We start from the raw sequence: 10,541 nt of genomic DNA, 5'->3' as shown, positions 1-10,541 counted from the left end.
ACCGCCCCCCGTGCCACCGCCACCGCAGCACGCCGCCAGCGTCACCTCCTCCTCCTCCACCACTGTCCCCATGCCACTGGCCTCCCAGAAGAGAAAGCGAGAGGAGGAGAAGGATTCCTCAGCTTCCAAGTCCAAGAAGAAGAAAATGATTTCCACTACCTCAAAGGAAACAAAGAAGGACACAAAGCTTTACTGCATCTGTAAAACGCCTTACGACGAGTCGAAGTGAGTAGCGACTGCCGTGGCCTCCTACTGGGTGTTCTTAGCTTTAGGTTGGGATCTAGCTGTTAGCACAAGCTAGTTCTAGAACTGGAGGTTGAGTATCAGGTGTTATTGCAGTGAACATTAGGGTATAAAGTCTGTTTTCCACTAGCAGTTACAAAACTATTAAACATACTTGATTTATACTGTTGCTGTACGTGGTTTATATTTCCCCTGTTTGCATGTTTCCATTGTGTGACCTTTCTGTCTCACATGCACATACTCCTTTCTTTTCTTCCTCCGCTCCGTTGTTCTTTCTTTTGCCGTTTTGCCTCTGCCTCAGAAGCAAGTGACAATTTGGTTTGAGCAATTTCTTGTCAACGAGTGGTTGCTGTTCTTTAGGAATAGCTTTGGTACCGTCTTCCAAGAAAGGACTTTTTTTTGCAAGTCAATAGCCGATAAAGGGGGTTCCAAGTTACTGGACTGCAGTTCACTTTGGACAATGTTTCAGGTAGAAATGATTCCCATGTGTTAGGATTTACATCCCAGGGTTGGTAAAAGATGAATATGTAAGCATTTGACAAAGTGAAAACTGCAGCCCTCTGTAGTTTGATTCTGACTGTGAATGAGGAAAAATATTTGTGCTATCTACAGAGTTCGTAAAGAAATGTAGTCAAGTGGTGGAGTGGAAGATTCAGTGGATTGCAGGGGATAGTGTTCTGCATTCCTGCTTTAGCTAGCAGTGACACCTCGAGAGTTAGTGGTGGTTAACATCTGATAGCTATGTAGAGATGCACATAAAACAAATTTGACTTCAGACCAATTCCAAGTGAGTATGTGACTTCTCAACAAGTGACAATACCAAAAAGTATGAACTGGTACCATTTGGTGGTGGTTTAAATGCTGGTAACAGAAAGAAGGCATAGAGGTGGGGTAGTGTTTTCACTCTGGTAATGATCCTTCATTCCAAATTTAGGGCCAGGACTAGAGGAACGGTTGAGGTTCCTCCTAGCCATTCTGGATTTTTTTTTTTTTTTAATGAAGTTGAGATCTTTGGGTTTTTTTCACCATGGTTGTTCAGTAGCTCTGCCCATTACATCTGTGTGGGATGCTGGACTGCTGTCTGTGCTGCCATTGCTGTAGAAGAGCAGACTTCTGATGCCCTGGGTGTTCATTCACTGTTGCTTCTATGGGATGTCACCAGGCTCACTTGAAGAAAGAACATTGCATTAGGCTTTCTGTCATCCAGTTAACGTAGGAGGAGACCCTGCTCTCCTTTTGTTCTGATACAAAAGGTCTGTGTATTATCGCTCCTCTTGCTAATAAGTGATAGAACTATCACAGGTATAAGATGAGAGGAGCAAATTCTGTGAGCAAAAGGATTTGGTTATCAGACTGACTCTTTCTGTTGACTGTAGTGGGCACTGGAGTAAGCTGATGAAAAACGTGGTCACAGAGTGAATTTTGATAGCCTGAATCAAAAGCTGTGCTTAAATGTCCAGAATCAACCTTCAAAAAGATGAAATGTTAATAACCTAGCATTATCCTTAGCAATACCATTCAGTTCTGCTGCTCTGCTTTTTGTGGGTTCTCCATTTTATATTGTTAGAAATGATGACTGTACTATTAAACTACATTATCCTTTCACTATTCAGGAAGAGATTAGTCAACTTTTAAACTCTTTTCTGGTAAACTTTTTTTTAGTTTTCATAAATAGGCATCAGATGCTCCTCTTTGTGCTGGTGTCTCTTTTCTACTTCAGAAAATATGGATGTGCTGCTTGAAAAGCTAATTTGTGGTAGATTATTAATGCCCCATGCTTTTTTCAGGCTGTAGTAGATCCTCAAGAGTGTTGAGTATTTTATTGCAAATCTTTTAATTCTCACTTGTGATACTCCAGGGTTGTAGGCTTTTGCTCAGACTGTTTTTGAGGATGGTCAGCAAGGGTATCTTTCTAAGGTTCCTACTTAGGCTCCAACTCATTTTTTAAAGCACAATTTGACACCTACTCCACGTTCTAGTGGTGAGGTTTAGTATCCACACCTAGAAAAGAACGTGGCTCCCCATCACCAGGTGCAAAAGGCACGGTCCCACTTGGGAAGAGGACACAGTGGATCAGTGGTGGTGGCTGTCAGAACAACCTTTATCTGTCCATTCCTTAGGGAAGATTGGGTTTTGTGATTTATCTTCTTTTTTTTTAGGATTTGTCTGACTGAAAATTGAGAGACAAAAGGCAGGAGCTGAGTATCTGTGACATATGCAGAGGCCCAGAAAGCTTAGAGATGCTTGATTTGTGGAGTGTGCTGGCTGCTGTCCTGTTGTATGTAGTGTCCAGTGGGGTGGTGCTTTCAGCCTGACAGATAAGGGTGGCAGGAATGAATACAGCAGCACGTGGCAGGTGGTTGGTGGTTTCCAAAATCTAGAAAGGTCAAGGTTCTGAGTCAGCTTGCTTTTGCTTAGGCAGAGAATGGATGTGTAACTTTGCCCATCTGGTTGGTTGTCACAAGCCATAGGTATGTTTTGAGAGATCCATACACAAAATGTCAAACATCCTTGCATAATATTTTACAGTTTTGTCACATCATTCTGTGCAAGGTGCCATCCACATGATTCTGTCCCTGGTTCCCTTCACTTCGTGTCATACCATATCTGGTTCCGTCACATAGCTGTGTCAGAGAATTAACATCTGCTCTCAGAAGAACGGTCCACATTCCAATCTGTTCCAATTTTGGGTAGTTTAATATCTGTTTTTCAATGAGCACTCCCTCTCCCCAACCCCTCTCCCCCCCCCAAAAAAAAAAAATGGACACCCAAGTGCTGACCCCATTTTCTTTTGTATCATGTTGTACCAATATGCATCCTACACACGGCTGGTATGCATGTTCTTCGTAGTGTACTCGTAACTCCTAGCTGGTGTATGCGCTTTGCTTTTGTTTTTTAAATTAACTGAGACCTACATTTTCAAATCTTAAGGAAATCTTTCAGTGGCTTTTGAGCTGCAGTTTTGAAAATGTAAATCTTTTTCTTTGGCCTTGTCTTTTTGTGCCTTTTACAGTTTTTCGCACACACGTTGGAGACGTACGTTTTTAGCCCAGTTTTATCAAAGTCTGGTCACCTGTTGATTTGCCTTTTAATGAACTGTCAATTTAAAGCTGACCCACGTCACCTTACTGACAGTATAGCTGCAGCATGAGATGCTAGTTTGTAAGGATAGAATGCTAGGAGCAGGGAAACTGAGACAGAAAACTGAAGTAAGCAGGCCAGCAAGAAAGTGCATCAGAGAGAAATGCAGGGAAAAGTGCCATGCCATTTGAAATGACAATTACATTGTCATTTTCATTGTGAATACTTTTAGGTTCTATATTGGCTGTGATCTTTGTACTAACTGGTATCATGGAGAATGTGTTGGCATCACAGAAAAGGAGGCTAAGAAAATGGATGTGTACATCTGTAATGATTGTAAACGGGCACAAGAGGGCAGCAGTGAGGAATTGTACTGTATCTGCAGAACACCTTATGATGAGTCGCAGTGAGTTCTGATAAGAGCCTCTTATTTAATGTCTAGGTAGCAAACTGCTCTGACTGTGGTTACCTGTTCTATGCAAAGAAAAAAGAAGTTATTCTGCATATCTTGTATCCATTCGTAATACTAATTGCCTTTCAGTAATTGTCCCCCTCTCCAAAATGTTTCTGTACAGTAAATGTTGAGGAAAAGTGAAGTTTTCAGGGTGGTCAAAATGTGTTGGGATTGTTGGTGGTTTGGGGTTTGTTTTGTTTGTTTATTTTTTTAAAAAAATGGACAAAACACCATGTACTTTAAATTGGGATTTTTTTTCCTTTTTTTTTAACAAGGGATGGTTTGAAAGATTAAAAGACAAATACAGTATTTAGTGGATTTTTTTTGTTGTTCTTTGATCTGGATAGAAAACATAATTTTACTATGGGGGTTATATGGTTGGTGTCTATTACTGTAAGGCTTTGTGTCCTAGAACACCCCCTCTGTTTTCAACTATGAGACTGAAGCTTTCATGTGATAAATGTTGGTGTGAAGTGGAACGAGCCCCAGTTGTAGTCCAGTTTGTGCAAAATGTATCTTGAATTGTTTTGGCATATTGGTTGAGTGAGACTTCTGCATTATACTGTTCCTTTCATTTCTCTAGAGGAGAGAAATGATTTTTTGAAATATTGATTGCTTGAAAGTGCCTAGTATTTAAGAACTGGTTTTGAAATGGTCTGTGAAGTAGCCTGTTTGTAAATCCCAAAGCAGTTCGAATAGTGTAACTAGAATTTGTCAGCCTGAAATACCACGTTACACTGTTGTGTTTAATCATGCCAAGCATCTGCTGGCGTGCAGGGGACTGCAGGTTTATGTGTTTAAATGTGACCTTTAAATGGAGTGGGTCAAGTCACTAACAGATTTTTGGATCTTGCAGGTTTTACATTGGCTGTGACCGGTGTCAGAACTGGTACCACGGGCGCTGCGTCGGCATCCTGCAGAGCGAGGCAGATCTCATCGATGAGTACGTGTGCCCACAGTGCCAGTCCACAGAAGATGCCATGACTGTGCTCAGTCCACTCACGGATAAAGACTATGAAGGTTTAAGAAGAGTACTGCGTTCCTTACAGGTGAGAATGAGGATTGCAGCAAAGTGCAGCACATCTTTACTGGGTAGGACATGCCTAGTGAGTCTTGGAGTAGGTTTTGGTTTCTCTTCCAGTTATTTGAAACTTTTAAAAAAAAGGAAATAGCAAAGCTCTTTTTTTTTTTTGTGAGAAATGCCCCTTTGTCAGCTTCAGACTTTATTGGCATTATTATGCTAATATTTACAGTCATTAGTATATCATGGCCACAGAGTTAGTGAAACTAAGCAGTCTCTTCAATGGAAGCCTTTTAAAGGAAGCAGATTTACTTAAAATACCAAAAGGCAGAGTACTGGTCTAGCTGAACAGGATGTAGAAGATGCAACGTTCAGTTCTCAGATTAGTTTTCTGTGGTTTCTGATCTACACTCCTGTACTTTAACCTCCGAGTTAGGAATTTCAGTAGTGTTCTCACAGTGTCATTACCAGCATGGAGAAGATGACATCCTGATAAAAGGAATTACATCAGTGTCTTGATAGTGTATTTCTGGTTTATCTGTCACTCCTAAATATGCCTTTTCTGCTCTAACTGTAAAGAATTTTCAAGAATATTGATAAAACAGTTGTGTGGTAACACAAATCCTACAAGAGTAATATTTTGCATTGTTCTACACCTTACAGACATTTATGAGAACAAATTAATTTTAGAGTACTTGAAAGTGAAAGCAGGAGCTCATTTCTAGGTGTGGAGTGCCAAACACTCTTAGTAAATTCATCACATGCTTTTCTGTGCAGCCTGTTCAGCATGGGGTCCTGTTTGAGTTTCACTTTGTTCAGCATTTGGAAGACCAACTTCTAGGTCATTGACATTAAGGTTTAAAACTTTCTCTATGGAGTCATCCCATGAGAACTCATTACCTTTTCACCTAACACTGTGCTTCTTTCTTAAGTTCAGCTGCAGGCCCTGACAGATAAAAGCATAATGAAAATGTATAGCTACCAAACAGTGCCAATTTACCTTTTTCTGTATCTTGTTTTCCTGACAGGCTCACAAGATGGCATGGCCGTTCCTAGAACCAGTAGACCCCAATGATGCACCAGATTATTATGGTGTTATTAAAGAACCTATGGGTGAGTGTTTCTGAGCAAGAGTGAGAGGATTTGGCTTTTCAAATATCAAATTAATTACCTGCCAACCATTTCCATCCAAGGATCTGAAAGATAAGTTTTGCAGAATATACAATTTTTACAGTCAGACAAGGTGATTTCTCATTTGTGGATCTAGATGTTCATGAGGCCTAATACATCTGCTTCCAGGCTGACTCCTTAACCCTAAATGCCCTCGGTCTAACATAAAGTGTGAAATTCAGTGCAGCAGTAGAATTCTTGTTTTAAATTATTTCAAGAAGACAGTTCTACTGTGTTGTGCTTTGCTTGTTGTTTTTTTTTTTCTTTTTCTGCATCAGTTCCTCCTACAAAGTGTGGGGTATGTACTCTAGAGTTTGAGGAGGAAGTGGTGCTGGTACAGTTAAGTGAGATGGAGTTTAAAATTACCTTCATCCAACTTGACAGTATACTAAATTTTGTATCCTGTCATTTGTCTTTAAAGGTATATTGAACAAGAATTGAATCAAATGTTGTGTATGTGGGGGAAACTGCAACTTTATCATGTTCTACTCTGATCTTATTTGTCTACTCAGACCTTATTGGTTAGCTGGGAGTAAGTTAGCTGAACACCTGAATGTGAAACCTCCTGGGAGCATCTACCTCCTGCCAGAAGTGGTCTTGCTAAATGTCATTCCTTTCCTTCCAGTTACTGCACCAACACGTTGTCATATGTCTAAATGAGAGCTAGTGTTATTGTTTGAGCTTTCCCACCTGCTTCCTGATTGTAGAAACAGGAGAGTTCAACCAAATATCATAGCAAAATTGTAGTACATTGACTGCAAATAATACTTCACTTGGTAACTGCATCCTTTCTGTTCTGAAGTTTTGGATTGTGCTGTTAGGAAAATGCTAAACAATTCCTATTCCCTGGGGTTGAAGTTTGTGAGGAAAGCTGAAATAATAATATAATGAAGCATATGAAGATAGATTGGTTGAAATGTGTGTTTAGCCCTTTCTTAGCAGGAAAATAGACTTGTCAGTATGCAGGTAAATACCTGTAGAATACACTGGGTAATCATCTAGGTTTGGTTGCACACATTCTGGCATCACTGGCATTTCATAGTAGGCATTTTCCAAGGGCAGATCGTTGTTTTTCCAGCTGAAAGTGCCACTCTCCATTTAGAGAGCTATGTATATAACTGGCAGTGCTTGCTCCTTTCCCTCTTTTTAATTTACATTTGCACTCAAGTGGGATAATTACTCCTTACTCCACTGTTCTGCTTTCATTAATGTGTCTAGTCAGTAAGATGAGGGCACGAGCATTTGGCATAGTCCTGCACTTGGCATCTCCTTCATCTGTGCCACGTGGTGATGTTCATATGCCCATGAAAACTGGTAATTCAAGGCAGTTATGAGTTCAGATTTTTTTAAAATAAGGTTTAGATAGGTGTTACAGGTACACATGTGACTCTTTGTCTCAGTAAGGGCTGTAAAAAAAACAAAATACAAGTAACTGCATCCACATTAACCAACATTTTTTTTTTTCCCCCTTAATTTCTTCAGAAAAAGCAAATAGCTCCCAGCAGAAGAGCCAAGTTTTCCAAGGTCATTTGGTACTTTTAGTTTAGCTGCAGGCAACCTCCTCACGCATAGGTGTTTATTCCAGAGGAGACCTGCTGGTGTCACCACGTCACAGGCAGCGTTCCTGGAAAAGCAGCTGGCCTAGACAGGCATTTTCCCACACTTGTGATGATGTAAACTTATGCTGGGGGTGAAAATTTCTCATATTAATAATCTTTGGTTTCTTTAAAGACCTTGCCACCATGGAAGAAAGAATACTGAAACGTTACTACAAAAAGGTCACGGAGTTTGTGGCAGATATGACCAAAATTTTTGATAACTGTCGTTACTACAATCCAAGTGACTCCCCTTTTTACCAGTGTGCAGAAGTTCTTGAATCATTCTTTGTACAGAAACTAAAAGGATTTAAGGCAAGCAGGTAAGCTAAAATGTTCCTAATCATAGATGTTCTGTTCTTCCCTGAAATCTCCTTCATGCTTTTATGAGCTTACCTTGCATTCCTACAGGGATTTGCTGTGCACTTCTCCATGCACTTTCCTGGATAACTCCTTTTCTTTTAGAGGAAAAAAAATCTGCTCTATAATAGCCAACTGTCATTTTCTGTCAAAATTAAGGCTTAAATACGATTTTGTGGAGATTACTTAGCAACATTTGTTGAAAATGAGTTGTTAGATACAAATTTGGGCAGTATCATAAATGTATGAAATTTGAATCACACTTGATGCAGAAAACTTAATGAGGATAATTTCTGATCAGGACAAATACCATATTCTGAGTTCTGGTAATGTTCTCCTGGGCAGTAAATACTTTTCATGCTAAAAAGAGAGACAAACCTTCCATGAAGCTTATAATTGAATGAAAGAAATAAAAATATGCAGGATTATATCCACTTGTCATTAACTGAATTGAAAGCTCCACTTTGTATCCATTGTTGTGGAAGCTGTCTGATTTTCTGTGTGCAATGCAAATAGGATTGATAAGAAAAGATGAGATCAAATTAATTAGTCGAGCTTTTTTCTTTGCAGCATAATTCTGTGTTAGTGTTTTTTACCAGGTAGTTTTCAGCTCATGTTTGTCACCTTGCTTTAGCTGGTTGTCCAGCATTCACTCTGCTTGCACACTGATTTCATTGCTGCACCATATTTGTTATTGTTTTTCATTTATACCATCCATGTTCTTTCTTTTCTTGCAGATTGTGATAACTTTAGTCTGAACTTTTTAACTGGAATCAGACCTGGATGTTGGGGTCACTTTCTTTTATTGTACAATTCGATGACATTAAACTGCCCTAAAAATCCAGATCATTTCTCTAAAAACTAAATGTTGTTGGGTTTTTATTACCAGCAGTCAGACTGGCAAACATAACTGTATTAACAAAAAAACCCCTGTCCCGTTCCTCAAATACTGTATGGAGAAAAATGAAAAATTCCTCTTGGAAACCATGTATTTCATTGTTTCATTTTCAGTCACTAATAAAACTGTGAATGTCAAAGAGGAGTTTTGCTGAACTCTGATTAGCAAAAATGTGATTTTAACATGCCTGTTCAGTTGGGGTTTTTTTTTCTATTAAGTCAATCCAAAGATTTCTTGAATAAATTTAAACAAAGTATACCTTAAAAAATATTCACAATTAAAAATGTCTTTTTACTTTCCTTTTGATGGACTACTGATATGTAAAGATGAGAGTCAAACTGATTTCAGGCATATTTGGAATACTCCAATGACACACTGCATTCTACAAGTATTGAAATATTTGTATACTGTAGGAGAAAATGCACTAGAAATTCGCAGAGAATTATTTCAAGTGTTCTTTTTTTTGGAGCGGGTGGGGGGAAGAAAATAAATGGAAGCAACATGGTGGTAATTCCCTCGTTGTGATTTACCCTTGGCAACACCTTGCAGCAACTGTGTTCTCCAAAATGAAGGGTGCTTAATTCTTCACTTTCTTCTGCATTCTGCAGGTCCCATAACAACAAACTGCAGTCTACAGCTTCTTAGAGTTCAGCGTGTTAACCTAACACACGAGCAAGAATCTGGTTGTCTGAAAATTTTTAATTAAGAAGCCAGATGTTTTTAGTCAGGTTATCCTGACAAGACTTGATGTAAACTGCGTTTTTATTGGTCACAACAGTCAAATTAAATTCTTGGCTTATTTTGTCCAAAGGACAAAGAAATAAAAATCAGCAGCACCACTTTCTTGTCAAGATCAAATTGTTGTACTATTGTGGCAGAAGCAGGAAAACTTTGTTTTGTTGAAGGAGAAAGAGAGAGAGAGCAAGAAAAAAGATACAGTAAATGGGGTCACGTTTAACTCCATGGAATTGCCACGTCTGTTCTTCAGTGAAGAAGCTGGTTTAAAGTCCACACAGAAAACTTTGACTGTATTTATTTATTGTTGCAAAAAAGACGCTTTTTTATTGCTGCCCTCATTTGTCAGCTAATTATTTTTTCTTATAAAACCCAGCCCTGGTTACATGTAATCCATTCTGTATCCTAACATGATTCCTGTAGGTAAAAGTACAAGAAGACCTCTAGATGTCTTTTCTTTCTATGAAAGGAGCTGCTATGTACACATGTGCACACACACAGAACTGGGAATCAACAATGAGTTTATCATTCATGGTAGATAAAAACAATTAAGCTTGCATAAAAGTTGGGCTAAGTGGTCATGGACTACAGACTCTGTTGCCTTGAATATAACAGTACAATTTGTCATTTACTCTGCACCAGACTCAAATGAGTAAAATCTATTTGAAGGTATCTTGTTTGTACACATTTGTCAGATTCTAATTTTTTTTTTCTTTTGTATTAAAATTCAAAATATGGATGTATATGAAACAAAATAAATGGAGATACTTGTTCTCCCCACAGATGTAGGTGTCTTTGAGTGTGCGCTGACACGTTTGTGACACGCTGGGGATCTGTTCAGGAGTCCAGGGCATCTCGAGTGAGAGGGGAGGCAAGCAGCCAGGGAGATCAGCCTTGATTTTGCTCCAAAGGTAGCGATTACTGCGTCTCACCCTTAAGCAGCTGTTGCCCCTTTACGAAATGTCTACAGTGGTGCCAAATTTA

At 39.2% G+C, this 10,541-nt stretch overlaps 1 protein-coding gene across 1 annotated transcript; it reads left to right on the top strand.

The window, feature by feature from the left end:
* Positions 1-70: 70 nt before the first annotated feature.
* On the top strand, positions 71-10,339 carry BPTF (bromodomain PHD finger transcription factor). The gene is made up of 6 exons (XM_008935250.1): positions 71-225; positions 3,557-3,730; positions 4,635-4,827; positions 5,828-5,912; positions 7,701-7,887; positions 9,431-10,339. Exons 1-6 carry the CDS (start codon positions 71-73, stop codon positions 9,465-9,467), a joined length of 831 nt encoding a protein of 276 aa, XP_008933498.1. The 3' UTR covers positions 9,468-10,339.
* The last annotated feature ends 202 nt before the right edge of the window (positions 10,340-10,541 follow it).

The sequence above is a fragment of the Merops nubicus genome, unplaced genomic scaffold, assembly GCF_000691845.1.
Source record: "Merops nubicus isolate BGI_N331 unplaced genomic scaffold, ASM69184v1 scaffold8092, whole genome shotgun sequence".
Taxonomy (NCBI): domain Eukaryota; kingdom Metazoa; phylum Chordata; class Aves; order Coraciiformes; family Meropidae; genus Merops; species Merops nubicus.
This window is presented reverse-complemented; position numbering and strand designations above follow the sequence as displayed.